This window comes from Schistocerca piceifrons, chromosome 6 (assembly GCF_021461385.2).
Source record: "Schistocerca piceifrons isolate TAMUIC-IGC-003096 chromosome 6, iqSchPice1.1, whole genome shotgun sequence".
NCBI lineage: Eukaryota > Metazoa > Arthropoda > Insecta > Orthoptera > Acrididae > Schistocerca > Schistocerca piceifrons.
This window is the reverse complement of record NC_060143.1, coordinates 592,805,944-592,831,917: the sequence shown is the minus strand read 5'-3', so window position 1 is coordinate 592,831,917 and position 25,974 is coordinate 592,805,944. Positions and strand designations below refer to the sequence as shown.

General features: G+C 46.8%; 1 protein-coding gene across 1 annotated transcript in view; it reads left to right on the top strand.

Annotated features, from left to right (window-relative positions):
• LOC124803478 (cadherin-related tumor suppressor) overlaps positions 1-25,974 on the top strand; it is a 491,307-nt gene that overhangs the window by 164,701 nt on the left and 300,632 nt on the right. The window contains exons 6-7 of the mRNA XM_047264670.1: positions 6,764-7,009; positions 14,470-14,679. Coding sequence (XP_047120626.1) covers positions 6,764-7,009; positions 14,470-14,679 — 456 coding nt within the window. The remainder of the gene's footprint in view (positions 1-6,763; positions 7,010-14,469; positions 14,680-25,974) is intronic.

Genomic DNA, 25,974 nt, shown 5'->3' with positions numbered 1-25,974 from the left:
GACACCTCCCTTGTTGAGCACTCCCTGGCGCAAAGAAACAAGGCGGACGCGATCGAACCGCGGTATTGACCGCCTAGGCATGGTTGAACTACAGACAACACGAGCCGTATACCTGCTTCCTGGTGGAATGACTGGAACTGATCGGCTGTCGGACCCTCCTTCTAACAGACGCTGCTCATGCATGGTTGTTTACGTCTTTGGGCGGGTTTAGTGACATCTCTGAAGAGTGAAAGGGACTTTGTCTGTGATGCAATATTCACACTGAACGTCTATCTTCAGGAGTTCTGGGAACCAGGGTGATGCGAAACTTTTTATGATGTGTGTATTTCTCATCATAGTCACCTCAGCGACGAACACATTTCTCCCAACGAGAAACAGGATCGTTGATACTGTCACTGTAGAATGAGTGATTCGGTTGACGGAGCCATAACCTCACCTCTGTTTGCACCGCTTAACTACTGCCAAAGTAGAGTCCTGGAAATTTTGGAATCAGATGGGAAGATGTTAGGGCCAAGTCGCGAATCGATGACAGCGAACCCGAGGCATCGGGTTGTGGCATTCGTCGCAGCGCTCGGGTGAGGCCTGATATTGTCATGCTGAAGTGGAGGGTGCTCTACATGTGCCACGGTCGTTTTATGCTGCTGAAACTCCATGACATCACGCCGTTTCTCAAGAATCGAAACACTTGTGTTAGACACCGCCAGGTCACACACCCTCTAGTGCCAGGGGGCGCGACTTGCTGCTACAGGCGTGCGTATTCAAATTCAGAGATACGCAAACAGGCGGAATATGGCCCTGCTGTCGGCAACGCCTGTATAAGACAACTGTCTGGTGCAGGTGTCAGATCGGTTACTGATACTGCAGTGGCAGATTACCAACATTTAAAGCGAGTTTGAATGTGTGATATAGGCAGCGCGCCACCGATGGCACACAGTATCTCCGAGGTAGCGTTGAAGTGAGAATTTTCCTGTACGACTATTTTACGAGTGCACCGTGAATATCAGGAATCTGGTAAAACATCAAATCATCGACATCGCTGCGGCCGTAAAAATATCCTGCAAGAACGGGACGAACGATGACTGAAGAGAATCGTACAGAGCGAGAGAAGTGCAACCATTCCTCAAACTGCTGCAGATTTCAATATCGGGCAGTCAACAACTGTCGGCGTACGAACCATTAAACGAAACATCGTCGATATGGGCTTTCGGAGCCGAAGGCCCGCTCGTGTACCTATGATGACAGCGTGACACAAACCTTTACGCCCCGCCTGGACCCGTCAACACCGACATTGGGCTGTTCGTGGTTGGAAACATGTAGCCAGGTTGGACGAGTCTCGTTTAAATTTGTGTCGACAACCTCATAAAGACATGAACCCTGCATGTCAGCAGGGGACTGTTGAAGCTGGTGGAGTCTCTGTTATGGTGTGGGGCGTCTGCAGTTGGGGTGATATGGGTCCCCTGACACGTCTAGATATTCCTCTGACAGATGACACGTACGTAAGTATCCTGCCTGATCACCTGCATCCATTCATGTCCTTTGAGCATTGCGACGGACTTGGGCAATTCCAGCAGGACAATGCGACACCCCACACGTCCAGAATTGCTACAACGGTGGCTCCAGAAACATTCTTCTTAGTTTAAACCCTTCCGCTGGCCACCAAACTCCCCAAACATGAACATTATTGAGCACATTTGGGATCGTTGCAACGCACTGTTCAGAAGAGATGTCGACCCCCTCGTATTCTTACGGATTCATGGACAGCCCAGCAGGATAATGGTGTCAATTCCCTCGAGCACTACTTCAGACTTCAGTCAAGTCCATGCCATGTGGTGTTTCGGCACTTTTGCGCGCTCGCGGGGGCCCTACACCGTATGAGGCAGGTGTACCAGTTGCTTTGGCTCTCCCGTGTAATGCAGATATTGAGAACAGGAAAAAAATTCAGTGGTATTACTTTTCAGCGCGCCCTCGTATTTCAGGCAAGAGCAATTTCAAGTCAGGAATTCTTTGGTTACTTCTTCAACAAGAAACCACCAATCCTCCAGTTCCAAACTCCATGGCAATCAAACAGTATTCAGTTGGAAGTTACTGGGCAAAAGAAAAGAGCTGTTGCTTAACCAGTTAGGAATTACTAGGTAAACGTGCACGTTTCAGAAATCCATTTTTGTACGATTCAGTTGGAAACATGGAACAACTCACAGTCTAACGTCACACAGCTTGCAACAGTAACGCGATTCCTTTTTATAGATTCAGAAGACAATTATATTCGTCGCAGTGATTTACTTGCATAGCGAAAGTGACTGCCATCTAGTAACCGAAAACAAGAAACAAGCCACCCTGTGCAAAGGAGCGGCAGGTCTTACGGAAGCGATGCTCAACACAGTCCGGCCAGAATCTTCACATGTTTTATACATCTGCACCCCTCCCTCATTTTTTTAGCCGCGCGGGGTAGCCGCGCGATCTAAGGCGTGCTGTCACGGTCCTCGGTGCTCACTCCGTCGAAGGTTCGAGTCCTTCCTCGGGCGCGCGTGTGTGTGTGTGTGTGTGTGTGTGTGTGTGTGTGTGTCTGTGTCGTCCTTAGTTTAAGTTAGACTAAGTAGTGTGTAAGCTTAGGGACCGATGAGCTCAGCAGTTCGGTCCCATAAGACCTTACCAACAGCCCTTTTTTAGTGAAATACAGTCTTCCGCTTCTGCTGCTCCTCCCCCTCCTCCTTCCGCTTCTACTTCGTTCGCCCTCCCTTTCCTTTTATTTTTCTCTTGTTGTTTCGGCCTCACCCTGGGGACAAGGGCACAAGCCCTCCGTCTTCTGTCGTCCCACATGCAACCCGCCCCAGGCTTCCCCTCTTGTCTTCACACGTTCCTTCATCATAACGGTGCATTTGTTTGTCGGGCTTCCTTTAGGTCTCTTGCCTCCTATATTCGTTTCAAGAACCTGTCTCGTCATCCCGCTAACTCCCATTCTTGTAATAACCCTACACCATCTTGATCAAGTCTTTTCTGTGGTCTCTTGTATAAGCTTTTATTTCACTATTTCTTTCGCCGTCTCATTCATTCTTTTCTTATTAGTCCTATTCTACTTATTTGAAATTTCATCTCGCAATCCTCTATCCCGCTCACCTGCATTTTTTCGTTATTTACGTTTCCGACGCGTTCATGATCACTGGTGCATAATATGCTCGGCATAGCATTTAAAACTTTCTGGGAGGTTAAAACTTTGTGCCGGACGGGAACACAGGACTTATCTGCCAAGGTGTTACAAATCATCACATACTCCGCTGCAGAGTGAATATTCATTCGGTATAACATTTGTTTATATTTTGCTGGACCGTCCGTGCTCTGCACGTGGGTTCTTCCACTGGGTTCTTTCAATGGGCCAGCCTTCCTCTTCCGCGAATCTCCTCGTTATACATGCTGCTGTCTTCTGCTATGCTCCCCCGGGTCTTGAAACTTTCCACTTTCTTTAGTATTTGACCTCTAATACTTACATTCGTTGATGTTCTCTTCTGTTTCCTCACTGTCAGAATCATTTCACACTTCTCTGCATTTAATTTGAATCCTTAAATTCCCACCACTCCCTTAGCCTTTCCGTTCCCACTTCTTCTCCATTGGGTCGCACCATTAGTCCATTGCAAACGCCATCGCTTTCATACTTTCATCTCATATTTGTGCTGTGATTCATGTCCCTATGCGGATGAACCGCATCTGTGGCGAGATGTAGAGGGGATAGCATTGTCTCTGTGAATACTGTTACATTTATAATCGTGGTTATTATTATGCTGTATTGGAGAAGAGGGCTGTGGCTTAGGGTTCCATAAGTAAGTGCCAAAATAGAAAAACTAACTGAACAAAAGACGTTTTTAATTCTTTGCACCAAAGCTTGTATTTATTCATTGGTTGATTAGTGCCAGCCTTTGCCAATGGAAAATTTGGAAATTTGTGGTAAGGTCTTATGGGACGAAACTTCTTAGGCCATCAGTCCCTAAGCTTACGCACTACTTAATATAACTTAAACTAACTCACGCTAAGGGAAACACACACACACACACACACACACACATGCCCGAGGGAGGACTCGAACCTCCGACGGGGGCAGGCGCGCGGACCGCGACACGACCCCTAGATCGCGCGGCTACCCCGAGCGGCTTTGCCAGTGTTCAGAAGCTTTCTACCGAAGAGAACAAAGTTCTTTTATGGCTGGATGCGTCGAATGTGCATAACAAAGGTATCGGTAATAACATGGTCCAGATGGTAACTACTTACGTATTTTGTGTTTGGTATAGTCTCGTTCTTGTTCTTGTACAGTTCTGTTTCTGTCACCACATTTCAGATGTAGCTCACGTCTGCGTTGTAACATGTCACAATTGTAGCGACACCTTGCTGTGGTATGCCAGAGTGTGAGAGTAGGATGTAGTCATCTTGATGGTGGTACCCCCGTATTTCATGTGCAGGGCGCCTCTCCTTAGAGTCGGCAGGCGCATTTTCTCTGTCATGTTTCGACACATGCTTGTAGTTTTGTTTTTGCAGTGTGTTGCTCGAGTCAGGCCGAATAAATGCTGCTTATCACGTCTTACATGCGACGCCATATGTCAGTTTGTTTCCAGTTATAAAAAAGTGATTTTTAAAGCCGAATTTTACGTGCCCAGTTTACAGTGCGCTCCGAACTTAGGCTAGTGCTGTATTTGTTTTATCGATATGTGTTAACAGGGACAGCAGAACGTGAAGAATAAAGAGTACTGCAGCAGCGAATGAGCAGCGCTGCTGCATGCTGGTAGCAGCGAGAAGGGATGGCGGTTATCGGCGACTCGATTTCGGTTACCGGTACATCGGTTCTTTCTCCATGCAAGTTTATCCCAGCTGTTAAGAAACATACGATTTTCAGATTTTTATTTCTGGTCTTTCCTGTCATTAATGTAGTTTCAAGATACAGAGACTCAAAATATTAAATTAAATGGGCAAATAAAAGAAAGCTTTGTCCGTCCAGCGTTTGCTGCTTTCTTGAAAGATGGTAAGTGGTTGAATACTACAAAAATCGTCTGTATTCTTTTATTGATTCTAACGTTTTGAAAGTCTGCTCGAAACATCTTGCTGTAATCGAGGATCATTCCACTCATTAGGAATATATGGTGCTGAAGGGTGGAAAGTGAGTTTGAGGTACTCAATTTTTCGTGTTAATTTGTCCGTTATCAAGGGCTACAAACAGATAAACGCATATTATGAAGACACAGGCAGCAGATCATTTACTTATATTCTTATTGTGTACTGTGAATGAACTGTTGTTAAGTTTTTAATTTATTACTGTTACCATAATTTACTTACTAGTTTATTGTTTCGTAGAAATGGCAGGCAAATATTTAATCTTTTAAAGCTGATCAAGTACAATACTTCATTACTACGTCACTTCGTAAAAATATTTCCAGACTAGTGTTGGTGCCATTGTGCAGTACAACGACGTCTGTCGAGGACAGTGACAAACTACTGGTTAGACGAGGTGTTGGCAGATCTTGAACACTGGGCGCACACCCGATCCTTCAGCCACGTCACACGCCAATGGGAACGCTATTGTCGTAGCAATTCTGTACTATTTCTTGTGCCAGGTGTCCGTCATTCGTTTGTTATCGAAACGGCACCAATCGCTTTTCCAGTTGTCTACAATAAGGCAATATTTGAAACCAATGCAAATTTTACGAATAAAAATTATTCCTTTTTTAAAAATAGGTTTATTTAAAAACAAAAATCTTATTATTGCTGCTACGGTTAATTGATATATAAATTGATAATCGGTTATTAGTAAAATATTTTAATAAATCTGTTATTACCGAGAGCAGACAAGTACCGAAAAATACCGCTACCGGTTCTAAGTGGTCGGATCTTTCCATCACTGGCATCCAGTTCTCGCACGCGCGGTGCTGTCGCTGCCGTGTTCTCCTGCACCTATTAACACATATCGATAAAGCGAATATCGATTGCACTAATTTGAGGCCGCTGTATCGAAAGGACACGTAATACTCCACTTGGAAATAATTTTGCCTCTAACGGGAAACAAATCGAAGCGTATCATCAACAATGGGTGTCGTCTGAAAGATATGATGCGCAGTATTTGTCTGGGCTGACTCCAGCTCGCATTTCAAACAAGAATATACCACCTTAAAACACACGGCCCACCTGTCCCGATTGTCTGGGAGAGATGGACCACTGCGACTCCCATTTAGTGAGGTCGGTGTCGATTTTAGGTTAGTCTCGTGCATAGGTATATGTCAAACAAAACTGCATCAACATTGTGCAAACCAAGCTTTAATTCTAAAATTATGTAGCTGCACAATAAAACTTTTCGGTTTACCATAACCGAGAAAGAGATTTTTTCAGAAAAATTTGGAAATTTGTGGCAAGTTCCTACGTGATCAAACTGCCGAGATGGTCCCTAGCCTTACACACTACTTAATCTAACTTTAACTTACGCTAAGGACAACACACACACACACACCCATGCCTGAGGGAGGACTCGAACCTCCGAAGGGGGGAGCCGCGCGAACCGTGAGAAGGTGCCATCAGACCGCGCGACTACCCCGCTCGGCGATTTCACCAGAACTAAGACGAAAAGAGCAGCAACACTTTTTCACCAAATTCGTTCACAGTCCCGAGAGCTGCGTTAGTGGTCCGCCTCACCGCGCGGCCCAACCCTCCCGAAGTCGCCGTGAATGCCTGCCTGCCTGTGCTTTTTGTCGTGGAGCTGTGACGCTGGAGGCGCCGGCTGTGCTGTGCTGCGCAGGTGACGGTGGTGCTGAAGGACGTGAACGACGCGGCGCCCGAGTTCATCTCGCCGGGCGAGGTGTCGGTGGCGGAGAACACGCCGGCGGGCACGGTCGTGCTGGCCGTCAAGGCGGTCGACCGCGACGAGGGCCGCAACGGCTACGTCGAGTACTCGCTGGTCGCCGGCCCCGGCGGCGGCGCGGGCGGCGGCGGGGGCGGCGGCGACGCGGCGCGCCTCTTCTCCGTCGGCGCCACCGACGGCCTGGTCAGTAGCGCGCCGCCCGTCTGCCCTGCTCGATTCGGCCATTTATTTCTTCACTCTTCACTATTTTACACGTGTCATTTATTTCTATCAACCTTTTTATGTACGAGGTGTGTTCAAAAAGTAGGGTGACTTTATATTTTTATAAAAAAAATATTTATTTATTCATCAACATTCGTGTTGTCCCCTTCAAAGTAATCCCCCTCCAATACAACACACTTGCGTCAACGCTTCTTCCAATCCTCGAAGCGCTTCTCATAAGCACTTTTTTGTACAGCCTCGAGTACTTCCAGCGATGCAGTTTTTATTTCCTCAGTCTCTGAAAATCTTCGCCTTTCATAGGTCTCTTCACTTTTGGAAACAGGAAAAAGTCGCAGGGGGCCAAATCCGGCGAATATGGTGTCTGAGGCACATATTATCGTATTGTTTTTGGGCAAAAAATCTCTTACGAGCAACGATGAATGAGCAGGTGCATTATCGTGATGTAAAAGCCATAAATTCCGGACGGTTTTCCGCATTGCTTCTCGCAAACGGCGCATAACGTCAAGGTAATACTCCTTATTGACCGTTCGACCTCGAGACAAAACTTCATTTTGCACAACGCCACGGTAATTGAATAAAACAGTGAGCAAAACTTTGACATTTGATCGAACTTGGAGCGCTTTTTTTCGGTCTCGGCTCTCCGGGATGCTTCCATTCGCACGACTGGTCTTCGGCTTCGACGTCATAACCGTAAACTCGTGTTTCGTCACCAGTTATGACCCTTTTGAGCAAATCAGTGTCATCATCGACGTCATGCGAGATCTCCTGAGCGGTGCTCGTGCGACAGTTCTTCTGATCAAAGTTGAGAAAGTTTTGGAACAAGTTTCGCTGACACACCCCTCGTGCCCAAAACATCCGAAAAAATTGCATGGCACGAGCCGACTGATATCCCAACATCCTCAGCAACCTCTCTTACGGTAATTGGACGATTTTCCAAAACAATTTTCTTCACAGCTTCGACGTTATCTTCTGTTGTTGATGTGCTGGCGCGTCCAGAGCGAGGTTCGTCATTGGCATCTTCTCGGCAGCTTGTACCACTTGTAAACATTTCTTTTACTTACACCAGACCCACCGTAACCTAACCTAAACCATTCTCAACATTTCAAGTGTTTTAGAGCACTTGATTCCATTTTTCACACAAAATTTGATGCAAATTCTTTGCTCCATTGCTGTCAAAAACAAACGAAATATGCTGTACACTTACTGTGAACATATGTTCGTGTCATGCGTACTAACATAACAAAAAAAAAAAAAACGGTAATCGAATGTACGTTGCCCGCGCAATTTCAAAAGTCACCTTACATCTTGAACAACCCTCGTACATGAAATTTCTTGTAATCAATGTTATTGTTGCTATTGTTGTCTGCAGTCTGTTTTAATGCACCTCTCCGTTGTACTCTACTCTCAGCAAGCACCTTCGTCGTTTCCAAATAATTGTTGCAACCTACATCCTTCTGAATCTCCTTACCGTCTTCATCTCTTGGTCTCCCTCTACGATCTGCCCCCCAATCACACACACACACCTCTCCAGTACCAAATTGGTGATCCCGTCATGTCTCATGTGTCCTACCAACCGATCCCTTCTTCAAATTGTGCCACAAATTTCTTTTCTTCCCAGTTCTATTCAGCACCTCCTCATTAGTTACGTGATCTACCCGTCAAATCTTCAGCGTTGTTCTGTTGGATCACGTTTCGAAAACTTCTATTCTCTTCTTGTCTACACCGTTTATCGTCCATGTTTCACTTCCACACATGGCTACACTCCGTACAAATAGGCTACTTTCAGAAAAGACTTCCTAACAATTAAATCGATATTCAGCGTTAGCAAATTTGTCTTCTCCAGAAACTCTTTTCTTGATATTTGCAGACTACATTTTACATCTTCTCTACTTCAGCCGTCATCAGTTATTTTACTGGCCAAATAGCAAAACCTATCTACTACTTTAAGTGTTCCGTTTCCTAATCTAATTCCCTCATACTTTCTCGATTTAAATCGATTACATTCCATTAACTTTGTTTTTCTTTTATCGGCGTTCATCTTATATTCTCCTCTGGAGACATTTTCCATTCCGTTCAACTGATTTCCCAACTTCTTCGATGTCTCTGATGGAACTGCAATGCCATCGGTAAACCTCAGAGTTTCTTTTTCTTCTCCGTGGACACTATTCGCTGTTCCACATTTTTCTTTCGTTTCCTTTACTGATTGCACAATGTACAGATTGAATAACATCAGGGATAAGCTACAACAATGTCTCACTCCCTTCTCAATCTCTGTTCCCTTTCACGCCCCTCCACTCTTATAACACTCGTACAGTTCCTATACTAATTCTAGTTAGCCTTCCTCTCCACGTATTTTGCCCCTGTTCCCTTCAGAATTTCAGAGTATTCCAGTCAACGTTGTCAAAGCTGCCTCCAAGTCTACAAAATCTATGAAAATAGGTTTCGCTTTCCTTAACCTGTCTCCTAAGAGAAATCTTAGGGTCATTATTGCCTCACATGTTCCTACATTTCTCCAGAATTCAAACTGATCTTCCCCGAGGGCAGCTTCTACCAGTTTTTCCATTATTCTGTAATAAAATTCGTGTTAGTATTTTGTAGCCTCGTGTTATTAAACTGATAATTCAATAAAATTCACACCTGTCGCACATATTTCTTTGGAACTGGAATCCATACATATGATAAAAATCGAGCGAGGTGCTTGGGTGGTTAGCACACTACATTCGCGTTCGAGAGGACAACGGTTAAAATCCGCGTCTGGCTATCCTAATTTAGGTTTCTCGTGATTTGCGTAAATCTCTTCTGGCAAATGCTGGGATGTTTCCATTGAAAGGGCACAGCCAGCTTCCTTCCCCGATGGGACTGAAGACCTCAGTGTTTGGTCCCCTCCCCCAAAGCAACCAACCAACATATGATAAAAGTGGATATATGGGTGTATATACGAGGTGATCAAAAAGTCAGTATAAATTTGAAAACCTAATAAACCACGGAATAATGTAGATAGAGAGGTAAAAATTGACATACATTCTTGGAATGACATGGGGTTTTATTAGAACCAAAAAAAAAACAAAAAGAAACAAAGTATTGCTAGACGCGTGAAAGATCTCTTGCGCGTGTCGTTTGGTGATGATCGTGTGCTCAGCCGCCACTTTCGTCATGCTTGGCCTCCCAGATCACCAGACCTCAGTCCGTGCGATTATTGGCTTTGGGGTTACTTGAAGTCGCAAGTGTATCGTGATCGACCGACATCTCTAGGGATGCTGAAAGACAACATCCGATGCCAATGCCTCACCGTAACTCCGGACATGCTTCACAGTGCTGTTCACAACATTATTCCTCGACTACAGCTAATGTTGAGGAATGATGGTGGACATATTGAGCATTTCCTGTAAAGAACATCATCTTTGTTTTGTCTTACTTTGTTATGCTAATTATCGCTATTCTGATCAGATGAAGCGCCATCTGTCGGATATTTTTTGAACGTTTGTATTTTTTTGGTTCTAATAAAACCCCATTTCATTCCAAGCATGTGTGTCAATTTGTACCTCTCTATCTACATTATTCCGTGATTTATTCAGTTTTCAAATTTATACTGACTTTTTGATCACCCGGTATATCTAAAGGTTCCTTATCTTCTCCTGAACAACTCGACCGACTTCAGGCAAACTCAATACACATCTTTCTTACTATCTGAAGGAAAAACTGTGACGGTAAGAACTAGCAACCTCCTAATGAATTGGGGTTGCAGGAGATGTAGATACAAGAGGTGGAAGGAGGAAATGGACAGAAAGAAGCGGCAGGAGGAGATGGATAGGAAGAAGGGGAGAAGGAGTGGACAGAGAGAGGGGCAACAGCCGATGAGTGGCAGGAACAAGTGGACAGAGGGGCAGAAAAAGGTACACAAAGAAACGAAAGTGGAGGAGATGGGAAGGCACAGGGGTCAGGTGGGATGAAGGTATGGAGGGAGAGGGGGGAGAAGGTGATGGACAGAGAGAGGGGAAGAGAGGTGATGGACAGAGAGAGAGGGACAGCAGGGAACGAGAGAAAGGGGGACACAGGAGATGGAGAGGACATGGATATGGAGAGGGGGATGGAGGCAATGGAGAGAGATGGGGGATGGAGGATATGGGGAGAGAGAGGCAGACAGAGGTGATGGAGAGAGAGGGGGGATAGAGGAGATAGACAGACAGAGAGGGAGAGAGGAGATGGACAGAGGAAATGGTGAGAGATGGACAGAGGAGATGGACAGAGAGCGAAGGATGTGCGGGAAGAATATGGAGAGGGGGGCAGGAGATGCAAAGAGGGTGGGGATGGGGGAGACTGACAGAGAGAGAGGGGGGGGGGCAGAAGAGTTGGATAGAGTGATGGGGTTGGAGGAGAGGTGGAGATGGACAGGAAGAGTGGGATGATGGAGATGGAGAGAGAGGGAGTTCACAGGAGATGAACAGAGAGAGAGGGATGGGGGAGATGGAGATGGGGGTGGAAAAAATGGAGAGAGAGGTAGGGACACATGGAAAGAGAGAGGGGCAGGGAGGAAATGAGGGGGACAGAGGAGATGGACATGGAGAGGAGGATGAAGGAGATGGAGAGAGGAATAAAGGAGATGGGCACGGGCAGGAGGACGCAGGACGAAGGATATGGAGGGAGAGGCGAATGAGAGGGATGGAGGAGACGGACAGAGAAGTGGAGGAGATGGACTTATACACTCCTGGAAATTGAAATTAGAACACCGTGAATTCATTGTCCCAGGAAGGGGAAACTTTATTGACACATTCCTGGGGTCAGATACATCACATGATCACACTGACAGAACCACAGGCACATAGACACAGGCAACAGAGCATGCACAATGTCGGCACTAGTACAGTGTATATCCACCTTTCGCAGCAATGCAGGCTGCTATTCTCCCATGGAGACGATCGTAGAGATGCTGGATGTAGTCCTGTGGAACGGCTTGCCATGCCATTTCCGCCTGGCGCCTCAGTTGGACCAGCGTTCGTGCTGGACGTGCAGACCGCGTGAGACGACGCTTCATCCAGTCCCAAACATGCTCAATGGGGGACAGATCCGGAGATCTTGCTGGCCAGGGTAGTTGACTTACACCTTCTAGAGCACGTTGAGTGGCACGGGATACATGCGGACGTGCATTGTCCTGTTGGAACAGCAAGTTCCCTTGCCGGTCTAGGAATGGTAGAACGATGGGTTCGATGACGGTTTGGATGTACCGTGCACTATTCAGTGTCCCCTCGACGATCACCAGTGGTGTACGGCCAGTGTAGGAGATCGCTCCCCACACCATGATGCCGGGTGTTGGCCCTGTGTGCCTCGGTCGTATGCAGTCCTGATTGTGGCGCTCACCTGCACGGCGCCAAACACGCATACGACCGTCATTGGCACCAAGGCAGAAGCGACTCTCATCGCTGAAGACGACACGTCTCCATTCGTCCCTCCATTCACGCCTGTCGCGACACCACTGGAGGGGGGCTGCACGATGTTGGGGCGTGAGCGGAAGACAGCCTAACGGTGTGCGGGACCGTAGCCCAGCGTCATGGAGACGGTTGCGAATGGTCCTCGCCGATACCCCAGGAGCAACGGTGTCCCTAATTTGCTGGGAAGTGGCGGTGCGGTCCCCTAAGGCACTGCGTAGGATCCTACGGTCTTGGCGTGCATCCGTGCGTCGCTGCGGTCCGGTCCCAGGTCGACGGGCACGTGCACCTTCCGCCGACCACTGGCGACAACATCGATGTACTGTGGAGACCTCACGCCCCACGTGTTGAGCAATTCGGCGGTACTTCCACCCGGCCTCCCGCATGCCCACTATACGCCCTCGCTCGAAGTCCGTCAACTGCACATACGGTTCACGTCCACGCTGTCACGGCATGCTACCAGTGTTAAAGACTGCGATGGAGCTCCGTATGCCGTGGCAAACTGGCTGACACTGACGGCGGCGGTGCACAAATGCTGCGCAGCTAGCGCCATTCGACGGCCAACACCACGGTTCCTGGTGTGTCCGCTGTGCCGTGCGTGTGATCATTGCTTGTACAGCCCTCTCGCAGTGTCCGGAGCAAGTATGGTGGGTCTGACACACCAGTGTCAATGTGTTCTTTTTTCCATTTCCAGGAGTGTAGATAACTGGAATAAACAGATAACCTGGCAACGCCAGGTACTCAGCTAGTTTATAACACGTTGATGGTTGCTTTGTTGACAGTTTTCTGTGATGTCCTCTGCTGTGTGAGAGGCTTGTTGTTACTTTTGTATTCTGATCTGTCTTCTTTTCGTTTCAAATATCGTAGTGCTGTTGTCGTATCTACTTGTGAGTTTTATATTATACTTATTTACAATTTGCTGTGCTTTGTGCAGGGCTGCTTGCTACAGTGTGTATGTCTATGTCTTTGTTATTCTAGAGTTCGTTCATTGTGTTTCTTTTCTGACAAGTGGTATCTGTAAGGAAGCTATTTTTGTGTCACATACACTTCAAGGTATGGGGTCCTGTCATGGAGTTCTAGAAATGAAGCTTAGAAGTAGCCTTCTCTCTCTTTCTCTAATTCTCTGTTCCCTCCCGCTCTCCCTCTCTCTTTCTTTCTCTAATTCTCTGTTCCCTTCCCCTCACCCTCTATCTCTCTTTCTGTGTGTGTGTGTGTGTGTGTGTGTGTGTGTGTGTGTGGGAGGGAAGGTCGTGTAGTTTTTCTGACATTTTCTCCCCTCCCATTGCTGCGGGAACGTAATCGATAACTGGCGTGGCACTGGATCCATGAATTTTTTTTATACTTATCTGACTGGTCCCTGTCTCTTCCTGATCTTATTTAGTATGTAGTGCTCGTGTGTTTTCCAATTTACGTGCTAATGATAGTGTAGTCTTAGGTCTCTTGAATTTTCACCGAGCCGCAGTGCGGTCCTACATAGGGGAAGTCGTGTGTCTCAGATATCACGATTATTTTTCTTGCTGAGGCCTCTGTGCCGGAACAAAATCGTTTGAGTGTTTCTCGGAGCTGACTTTCTTCTATTTAGTCACCCCTCCTTGTAGTCGGGCTGAGCAGCTCGGCGTCCTATCCGTCCGTGCGGTTTGTGACCACATAGCGCTCCGTGTCGCCGGTCGGCGCACAACTCTAGCCCTCCCTGGCTCGTCGGTTCTGAATAGAGCGTGGAGGAGTGAGGAAGTGATGGCTTCCTGAGGTGTTCCTGCTTCTGGCGTGAAACAGTCGGACGTTTTGGTCCCTACACGTACTCTGCATTGCCTTTCAGATAGTTATTCTTTTACGATTCTGATTAAATCAGAAAGAATTTATAGAAAGCTGCCCGATATCTAAAAATACGCATAGTGCACGTTTGTCGCGATTGGAGGCGTTTGCAGTATTTGTCGGAAGCTTCAGCAGTGGATGGTTTGCAGAACAGTCCCGACTGTGCGTGTTCCCGGGCGGTCGCAGGTGCGGGTGACGGGCCGGCTGGACCGCGAGACGCGCGCCCTCTACGAGCTGTGGGTGGAGGCGCGGGACCGCGGGCAGCCGCCGCTGGCGACGCGCGCACCGCTGCGCGTGCGCGTCCTCGACGAGAACGACAACAGCCCCGTGTTCGACCCCCGGCAGTACAGCGCCTCCGTCGCCGAGAACGCCTCCATCGGCGCCAGCGTGCTCCAGGTGAGCGCCGCTCTCCGTTCTAGCCCCTCGGCGCTGCCATTCCTTTCCTCTACTCTTCCTCCCCTGCCTAATTTATCAGTCTCCTCCGATGTGGCTTACTCTTCATTTACACATTTTGGCTCGAGCTTCACCATCTGGTAACACACTGTGACACTCAGCGGCAGCTCCCACGAAAGATCACGAGAGTGCGTCGGCACCCTGACTTGTGACACCTTGCCAATTTAACAGTTATCTTTCTTCGAATTCTGCTAAAGATAACGTAGATGGGATAATTGAAATGCACACATCAAAAACAGTTTAGCATCAACCCGGTTCCGAGAACTCCTGAAGATTGACGTTGACTGTGGATATTGTATCACAGACACACTCCATTTGACTGTTCAGAGATGTAACTAAATCCGGCCAAAAATGTAAACAACAGTACATGAGCAGCGCCTATTAGACGGATGGGGTCCGACAGCCAATCACTTCCAGTCATTCCTCCAGGAAGGACGTACACGGCTCGTGTTGTCTGTAGTTCAGCCACGTCTAGATAGTCAGTACCGCAGTTCGATAACGTCCACATTGTTACTTTGTACAAGCGAGGGCTCTCAACAAGAGAAGTTTCCAAGTGAACTAAAGCGATGTTGTTCGGACGTGAAGGAGGTACGGAGAGTCAGCAACTGCCTCGCTCAGGCCGGCCGAGGGCTGCTACTGCAGTCAGTTACCGCTACCTAAGGGTTATTCCTCGGAGGAACCCTGACAGCAACACCACCGTGCTGAATAATGCTTTTCGTGCAGCCACAGGATGTCGTGTTACGTCTCAAACCGCGCGCAATAGGCTGCATGATGCGCAACTTCACTCTCGACGTCCACGGCGACGTACATCTTTGCAACCACGACACCGTGCAGTGCGGTACAGATGGGCCCAACAACATGCCGAATGGACCGCTCAGGATTGGCATCACGTTCTCTTCACCGATGAGTGTCGCATACGCCTTCATAAAAACAATTCCTGGAGACGTGTTTGGAGGCAACCCAGTCAGGCTGAACGCCTTAGACACACTGTCTAGCGAGTACAACAAGGTGCAGGTCCCTCATGTTTTGGGGTGGCATTATGTGGGGTCGACGTACGCCGCTGGTGGTTATGGAAGGCGCCGTAACGGCTGTACGATACGTGAAAGCCGTCATCCGACCGATAGTGCAACCGTATCGGCAGCATATTGGCGAGGCATTAGTCTTCATGCACGACAATTCGCGCTCCCATCGTGCATATCTTGTGAGTGATTTCTTCAGGATAACGATATCGCTCGACTAGAGTGGCCAGCATGTTCTCCAGACATGAACATTATCGAACACGCCTGGTATAGATTGAAAAGGGCTGTTTATGGACGACGTCACCCTCCAACCACTCTGAGGGATCTACGCCGAATCGCCGCTGAGGAGTGGGATAATCTCGACCAACAGCGCCTTGATGAACTTGTGGATAGTATGCCACGACGAATACAGGCATGCATCAATGCAAGAGGACATGCTACTGGGTATTGGAGGTACCGGTGTGTACAGCAGTCTGGACCACCACCTCTGAAGTTTTCGCTGTATGGTGGTACAGCATGCAAGGTGTGGTTTTCATGAGCAATAAAAAGGGCGGGAATGATGTTTATGTTGATGGTTCAAAAATGGTTCAAATGGCTCTGAGCACTATGGGACTTAACGTCTGAGGTCATCACTCCCCTCGAACTTAGAACTACTTAAACCTAACTAACCTAAGGACATCACACACATCCATGTCCGAGGCAGGATTCGAACCTGCGACCGTAGCGGTCGCTCGGTTCCAGACTGTAGCGCCTAGAACCGCTCGGCCACCTGGGCCGGCGTTTATGTTGATCGCTCTTCCAATTTTCCGTACATGATCCGGAACTCTCGGAACCAGGTGATGCAAAACTTTTTTTTATGTTTGTATACGCCACTTAATACTACCGCGCTACGCTACATCACTACTCTTCTAGGCTCTGTGGAACTTGTCATCAAGGTCGCTAGCACACCTTCAGTTGAGCACGTCTTAAGGAGCTTTTGCGCATGCGCAACTGGCGTGACGTAATTTCTTTACGGGTGAAATACGTACGGATTTGATATAAATAACGTGCACAGTTCGCTGCTTGCACAGTTAGCCCTTACCATTCGACTACAAGTTTGCGGCTGTGCCACCAGCTGGTAACACAGTGCAGCACACTTTCATGCCCGTTCGCTTGGCATAAATCCCGCTAGAGTGTACCACGGTCCTCACACACGCTAATTCACTCACTGTATCATAAAATTATATCGCACGTCAGAATACGAGTATTATTATGGAGCAAGAGAAGAAATTAATATTCTTAAGCTGGTAATATTGAACTCGTTGTTATTGAACTAGTGTGTGTACTGTCTCTGTTTGTATATTTGTGAAGGACAATATCAATTTCAAGAGCGAAGTCAACTGTTCCCCCAGCGTACATAATTTCGTACACGTAAATAAGTTGCTCTCGTGGTGTAGAATTCTTGAAATATAAGAGAAAGAAAACTTCTATAGGATCTTCTCGAATTGAGATATTTGCATTCGTATTTGATCATTCGATGATTGCTTGCGTGTGAAATGAGTTCGTTTTATCAGAGAAAACTTTCTCTGTGCTTTTGACCGTGTTATTGAAGCAGGCTCTACAGCAAAGATGGCTCACCATATTTTCGAAGCTTCTCGTACATTACGGTTCTTGACAGAATCTTTTGATCAAAAATAAATACACAAAATTACCTTTAAAATCCACCAGACTATTATGGCTGTTACCAAACTCCACATTAACGTTACATATCGCTCGTGAATCTCAAAAAACACAAATTGTACAACATAGCGGCTAGGATCACTGTTTCATTGCACAGACTTCTTGCACGTCCTCTCGTTACCCTGTCTGTCACACACTGATTTTCTTACATTTCTTCGCTCGCCACGGAAAACGCTAAGTCAAGGAATAAATATTTCGCTTGCGCAGGCGAAACGCGTAGCCTCGCGACATATTTTAACTTTGAACCAATAACAGTAGGAAGGTCGTTAAAACGATGAGCTGAACGATTCACGACTCCTATCCGTCAGTACAGCCCAAGAGATACAGGGTTATTACAAATGATTGAAGCGATTTCACAGCTCTACAATAACTTTATTATTTGAGATATTTTCACAATGCTTCGCACACACGTACAAAAACTCAAAAAGTTTTTTTAGGCATTCACAAATGTTCGATATGTGCCCCTTTAGTGATTCGGCAGACATCAAGCCGATAATCAAGTTCCTCCCACACTCGGCGCAGCATGTCCCCATCAATGAGTTCAAAAGCATCGTTGATGCGAGCTCGCAGTTCTGGCACGTTTCTTGGTAGAGGAGCTTTAAACACTGAATCTTTCACATAACCCCACAGAAAGAAATTGCATGGGGTTAAGTCGGGAGAGCGTGGAGGCCATGACATGAATTGCTGATCGTGATCTCCACCACGACCGATCGATCCATCGGTTTTCCAATCTCCTGTTTAAGAAATGCCGAACATCATGATGGAAGTGCGGTGGAGCACCATCCTGTTGAAAGATGAAATCAGCGCTGTCGGTCTCCAGTTGTGGCATGAGCCAATTTTCCAGCATGTCCAGACACACGTGTCCTGTAACGCTTTTTTCGCAGAAGAAAAAGGGGCCGTAAACTTTAAACCGTGAGATTGCACAAAACATGTTAACTTTTGGTGAATTGCGAATTTGCTGCACGAATGCGTGAGGATTCTCTACTGCCCAGATTCGCACACTGTGTCTGTTCACTTCACCATTAAGAAAAAATGTTGCTTCATCATTGAAAACAAGTTTCGCACTGAACGCATCTTCTTCCATGAGCTGTTGCAACCGCGCCGAAAATTCAAAGCGTTTGACTTTGTCATCGGGTGTCAGGGCTTGTAGCAATTGTAAACGGTAAGGCTTCTGCTTTAGCCTTTTCCGTAAGATTTTCCAAACCATCGGCTGTGGTACGTTTAGCTCCCTGCTTGCTTTATTCGTCGACTTCCGCTGGCTACGCGTGAAACTTGCCCGCACGCGTTCAACCGTTTCTTCGCTCACTGCAGGCCGACCCGTTGATTTCCCTTACAGAGGCATCCGGAAGCTTTAAACTGCGCATACCATCGCCGAATGGAGTTAGCAGTTGGTGGATCTTTGTTGAACTTCGTCCTGAAGTGTCGTTGCACTGTTATGACTGACTGATGTGAGTGCATTTCAAGCACGACATACGCTTTCTCGGCTCCTGTCGCCATTTTGTCTCACTGCGCTCTCGAGCGCTCTGGCGGCAGAAACCTGAAGTGCGGCTTCAGCCGAACAAAACTTTATGAGTTTTTCTACGTATCTGTAGTGTGTCGTGACCATATGTCAATGAATGGAGCTACGGTGAATTTATGAAGTCGATTCAATCATTTGTAATAGCCCTGTATTATGGGATTGATATACTGTTAATGTTGTGGGTTTGTGGGTGAAATACAGTATATTAGTGCGCGAATCGGCTTTCGTGCGCAGTGTCAATGCGAGTTCTGTTCAGTCTTTTTACGTGTTAACAGAAAAGTAAATTATCAGGAAACGTTAGCCACAACGGAACTAGGACCTCGTAGACCAGATCCGTTCATTGTGACGAAATCAAACAAACATGACTACAAGCGAACATTTAAGAAAGATATGTACAATAAGCTGAAGTGGTTGTGCAGCTGGAACGTATGAATTTCTAGAAGTTAATTCGTGGGCTAATACACGTGTTACGGATCTTGTGCGTTTGTGCTAAAAAAATGAGGAAAACTTCCAATTACACAAAAATGCGAAAAGGAGAGTGGCGAAAGCTTACACATCATTCCGTTATTGCCCTAAACTGAACTTAATTATGTACAAAACAATGAAATTCCACAAAAACAATTCTTACTTTCGTTAGACAATTTATGCACATTATTATTATTGCTATTATTAGTATTGTTATTGTCAGTGTCTGCAGTTGTATAAATCTGTTCATAAGCACAATTGTTGTACGGCAGGTGCTATTTCACTCTCAAACTTTTCTGAATCCAAAAATTTGCGAACACCCAGAATTTACGGCCACTTCTCGCGACTGGCGAAGCTGTGACCGAAGCTTAACCACCTGCCCACACGCACACACCAGCGCTTCTGCGCGGTCAGCTCACTAAGAAAGTGGACCCAATAAATTTAAAAAAATGTTTATAGTCCTACAAACTACTGATACACTCGTTACAACTAAGGCTTTCGTATTTCATTTTTATGGTTCCGAACCTGAGTTGGTGAAAACGGAATCCTTATATTATCACTTTGTTTTCTGTCGTTCTGTCTGTGCATCTCAGGAACCTAGAGGTGTCAAATTGAAGTGTATGTCAAATACTAATGTCTCCAGTCCCTTGGCGGTAACCTCATCAAAAATGGTTTAAATGGCTCTGAGCACTATGGGACTTAACATCTAAGGTCATCAGTCCCCTACAACTTAGAACTACTTAAACCTTACTAACCGAAGGACATCACACACATCCATGCCCGAGGCAGGATTCGAAGCTGCGACCGTAGCAGTCGCGTGGTTCGGCCGGCCGAGGTCCGGTGAGCCAGCCAGCCTGTGGATGGTTTTTAAGGCGGTTTTCCATCTACCTCGGCGAATGCGGGGTGGTTCCCCATACTCCGCCTCAATTACACTATGTCGGAGATTGCTGCGCAAACATTGTCTCCTCGTGCGCGTACACCATAATTACTCTACCACGTAAACATTGGCGTTACACTGGTCTGGTGTGAGACGTTCCCGGTGGGTCTACCGGGGGGCCGAACCGCACAATAACCCTGAGTTTGGTGTGAGGCGGCGGCGGGGTGAGTGGACTGCTGTAGCCTGGTGTGGGGTTGTGTACCACTGAGGGCTACGGCGGGGACGAAGCCTCTCCGTCGTTTCCAGGTCCTCAGTTCAATACATACATACATACAACATCCACTCACAATGTCCAGTCTCAAAGGTAAGTGACGCTCACGACGGTTACACCGCGTACTTAAAGCAAACCTGATTTGCATCCTTATAGTGGCGCTGCTAGCGCCCTTTTTGTGGGACTGGTGCGAAATTTGAATAGACGTCATCTTCCAGGTGTAGAAATACCCCTACCACGTTTTGTTGCGTCGCACAACTCCTTCGTCGTGTTGCGATTTTTTTTTTTCCGTCGGTGTATTACAGATTGTACGTAACCCTCTGAGCGCGACTCCTACTGGTACGCGTCTGGTTTTGTAAATGTAAAATTTACTTCACAGTCTGTATAGCCTTACGTGCTGATTTCTCTCTCAAAGAAAAGTGGAGGAGTGGGGATACGGTAATAGCCAGGTTGGATACATACCTCTGAACAGTATCCCGGAATCTGATCAATGATACGATCATCATGAGAGAATTCAGCAGCCTCTGCAAAATGGCCACCAGCATTTGAATTCCCTGAAAATTGAGCGCCTTATTTTTGTTTAAAGCGCCAACTCGCTATAGTAACGCCTTCTGCTGCACGCTTGTTTTCTGAGGAGTTGACATAATCAGCTTTACATGTCCATGGCCGCTGACTTTGTGGGCAGTGGGCAGAATATGTATTTTTTGGCATCTTAAGCTTACTGGAGACCGGTCACTCCGAGGTTATAAATTACAGGACGCGGCCAACTTGGCCACGTTCTTCTCGTTCAGACATCGCGGTTTGCAAGTAGCTGGCAAGTTCGGAAGACGCCAACGGTCATCACTTTCGGCTCGAGGTAGTTACCGGCTACAGTCCGGTAACAGTGAAGCCGTCATTTCCTTGGGCAGAGAGGCGTAATGATGAAACTTACTGGCAGATTAAAACTGTGTGCCCGACCGAGACTCGAAATCGGGACCTTTGCCTTTCGCGGGCAAGTGCTCTACCAACTGAGCTACCGAAGCACGACTCACGCCCCGTCCTCACAGCTTTACTTCTGCCAGTACCTCGTCTCCTACCTTCCAAACTTTACAGAAGCTCTCCTGCGAACCATGCAGAACTAGCACTCCTGAAAGAAAGGATATTGCGGAGACATGGCTTAGCCACAGCCTGGGGGATGTTTCCAGAATGAGATTTTCACTCTGCAGCGGAGTGTGCGCTGATATGAAACTTACTGGCAGATTAAAACTGTGTGCCCGACCGAGACTCGAACTCGGGACCTTTGCCTTTCGCGGGCAAGTGCTCTACCAACTGAGCTACCGAAGCACGACTCACGCCCGGTACTCGCAGGAGAGCTTCTGTAAAGTTTGGAAGGTAGGAGACGAGGTACTGGCAGAAGTAAAGCTGTGAGTACCGGGCGTGAGTCGTGCTTCGGTAGCTCAGTTGGTAGAGCACTTGCCCGCGAAAGGCAAAGGTCCCGAGTTCGAGTCTCGGTCGGGCACACAGTTTTAATCTGCCAGTAAGTTTCATATCAGCGCACACTCCGCTGCAGAGTGAAAATCTCATTCAGGCGTAATGATGTTCACGAAAAAGCGTCACCGTTTTAACACAGCACGAGCAATGGTTTAGCGCGGAATTGTTGAACCAGCCTGCTAGAAGCTGAAAGCTACATGCGACCTTTGATCTTGCCATGCGGTAAGAAGACGTCGCAAGCTTACCGCCCCCCCCCCCCTTTCTCGTTCTCCCCCTTGTCCCTGCTACAGAACTCTGTCGAGTGTAACGACCTCTCTGAAGCTGCGGTGATATCTCTGTGTTCTCTTGAAATCTCTCCCTAGCAGTATCTGCAGTGTGGAGGCTGATTTTTCCTTTCATCGTATCGCGACGCTGGCCACCACTCTGTAATCAATATGTCAGTGACTTGTTAACAATACCTAGTTCCCTTTAAGTGTCACTGTTTTACTTATGGCTGTCTGCAGTCAGGGGCCGCGACTTATAAAAAATATTTGGTGGAGGGGGGGCATACTGGGGGTCTTGCTCCGGGAAATTTTCTAAATTTTAGATGAAAAATAGTGAGTTTCAAAGTTTTTTGATCAACATTGGAACATAGAAAATTGGACTCTCGATAACTCGACACTCCGGGAAACTCGACAAGCCTGACACGTTTTTTGGCTTTGAAAAAAGAAACAAAACATAAACACGAACGGTATTTTCGTAAAAAGCTAATTTAATTTAGGGTAATAATCGTGATTATAGACTATTACAAAGCAGTGAATATATAGCTCTGAAAAGACTGAAATTATATTTAAATAAATCCTAAACCATCATTAAAAGCATAGAACATAAAAAGTCGGAACACTAAAAAAGTCGGAACGCTAAACACGTCAGCAGCATGCGCTGAAGGAAACTATCCACACTGAATCACCGCTCCATATAGCCGCGGCGTCGCAGTGTATCGAAGCGTCCAGGCGCCGCGAGGCGGAGGGGGGCTGCAGCCGCCTCCGCCTCCGCTGCAGTCCCTTTGATGTCGCCGCGGCCGCAGCGCAGGCCCGCCGGCGCCACACTTTACCCGAAGGTTCGCGCACCGGCGCAAATTCTAAGCATCGCAACACTATCGTGATGCACACCACTCGTTTTCAGTGAACCTGCTTACTACCGTAATAATTACTCGTATTTAACTCATTACTGAATGTATTTAAAAGGTGACTATCGTCAAACAAGGAAAATAAGAAATTCCAATATAATTTTGTGCTTTTGCAAAGCGTAATATAACTGATAATTCTGATAATTTTCTTTCAGTGGGCCAGAGCCCCCTCAGGCCCCATGAAGTCGGCGCCTGTGTCTGCAGTGATTCTCGATTGCAACAGTTGGCCTACGTTGTGAGGACTGATGTTCGCAATGTGGAACATCCTGGTTCTAGTATACGAATACTCTAATTATAAGCTCTTTCTCTTTGTGCGCAGCAGCCCCTGTCAATCTCCTTCGTCTCAATCGGTTTACAGTCCCCCCCTAGAAAGAGAGGCAAATCCGAATGCTTTATGCAGTCAAGACTGGGACTGAAAATTATAATTAATTTTTCTGTGCACAGCGCACGAGATTCTTTTAAACGGAGCAAAAAAACTAAAAAAAAGCAACGACAACGTAATTCCCGGTTGGTGCGCGTGTGAAGGAAGTTTTCTGCTGTCTGGGGGGTGAGGGGCTGCTCTCCCTCCCCCAGTCCCTCAAAGTGGGCTGTGGTGGACACATTACTGTTAGAGAGTCAGGACTCTTAAAGTCCTGCCGAGGAGCAGCTCCTGACTGCGACCACGTTAGCGCCAGACGGCGATTGGAAACCGTTATGTGGCACTTTATGACCAAACAGCCACGCAAACATTTCTGATAATGTACTATACACTTGCCAGTAGTCAGTACAGTATAATCTTTAACGGTGTATGATAACTACAGACAGTATTCACTATTGCCAATTGCTAATTACTTCTTCTTCTCCTTTCCTTTAATTACAGTGAGGGAAACCTGTCATTTTCTGCAACCTTCGGGGCTTCCCTTAGCTGGCTTGTGGCAGCGAAATTAACTTAGAGGAAGCACAGGGTGATCAACACGTACAGCAGTGAAGTCAGGTACTGAATGGGAAAGTCGCAGCGTCGCACGTCTTCAGAGCAATCGCACAGGACAGTCGCCTCGTTCCATTAAACTGAACTGTGTGGCGCGCTGGAAGGAATCACTTTTTGCGAGATGAGATCTGAAAGCCCGGTGGAAACCTCAAGTGTTTTAGACAGTGCGACAGGCCATCGGTCGTGGCCACGCCGTGCACGAATGTTTGTGTAAGAGGGTCTCTGATTGGTGCACAGTAATTACTTCAGTTCTTGTTGTGGTCATCGGTCAGAAAACTGGTTCGATGCTACTCTATCCTGTGATCCTGTGCAAGCATCTTCATCTTCGAATAACTGCTGCAACTTACGTCCTGAATCCGCTTATCATATTCATCTCATTTTTACCCCCTACGATTCCCTTCTATACTAAATTAGTAACGTGTCCTATCAACCAATCCCGTGTTCTAGCCAGGTTGTACCACAAATTTCTTTTCTCCCCATTTCTACTCAGTACCTCCTCATTAGCTACATGATCTACAGATCTAATCTTCAGTATTCTTCCATAGCACCACATTTCAAAAGCTTCTATTCTCTTCTTGTCTACACTGTTTATCATCCACGTTATACTTCTGTTTATGGCTACACTCCATACAAATATTTTCTAACACCTAAGTGTATATTCGATGTTAACAAATTTCTGTTCTTCAGAAGTATTTTCTTGCCATTACCAGTGTACATTTTAGATCCACTGTAGTTATTTTGCAGTCGAAATAGCGATATATATAGAGTGTTTCACTAAATGTGTTTGCCTCTGTAAGTCACGAAGTGACAGGCGACGGAATATTTATTGCGGTAGGTCACCATTACAAACGTTAGACTGTCTGCAGAGCTATGAACATAGTTTATTGTGTTATTATTCAAAAGGTTACAGCAAAAAGATGCAATTTTTTAAATGGAATAATAGTTGTTTCTGTCATGCACTGGAATCAGTAACACCAGCTGTGTATACATCAATTTAAATTACACTCCTGTCACTTTTGGTTTGGGAGCTACAACCCTTCAAAGTTTCAGGGGCAGACACCACACGCTGTATACAATACTTGACTGTGTAGTGGGTGATGGATGTTCTAGCGGTAGGAAGTTGATTTGAATGAGATGTTTAAATGTGTGTCCATGTTCCTGAATGCACGATGCAATGCGCCTTCTAAAGGGTCTGGGAACGAGATGTAACATCGTCGGTGACACGGAGCAACATGCGTCCTCGATGCGCCGTTTTAGATCATTTGTGGATGTGGGCTCAGTGACATAAATACGATCCTTTAGCTATTCGCACAAAAAGAAATCTAATGGTGTTAAATCGAGCGACCTAGCGGGCCACGAGTGAGGACCACGGCGACCCAACCACCTTCCTGCAAACCTGTTGCTTAGTTCTTCCACAACAGCACGCGCAGAATGGGCTGGGTGACCATCGTGCTGCATCCAAATATGGACTCTCGTGTGTAGACACACATGTTCAAGGAGACCGCCCAAACTGTCCACTATAAACGAACGCTATAACTCACCTGTCAGTGTACCTGGGAAGTAGTGTGGACCGATGTTTTAATGCCCAATGATTCCACACCATACATTATTAGACAACCTACGTTGACGGTCGACAGGTCGTACCCACAGAGGATTGTCTGGGGCCCAGTAGTACACGTTATGGCGATTCACTGCACCATAATTTGTGAACGCGGACTCATCAGGGAACATAATACCTTGTAAAGACTCCAGCGTGAAATCAC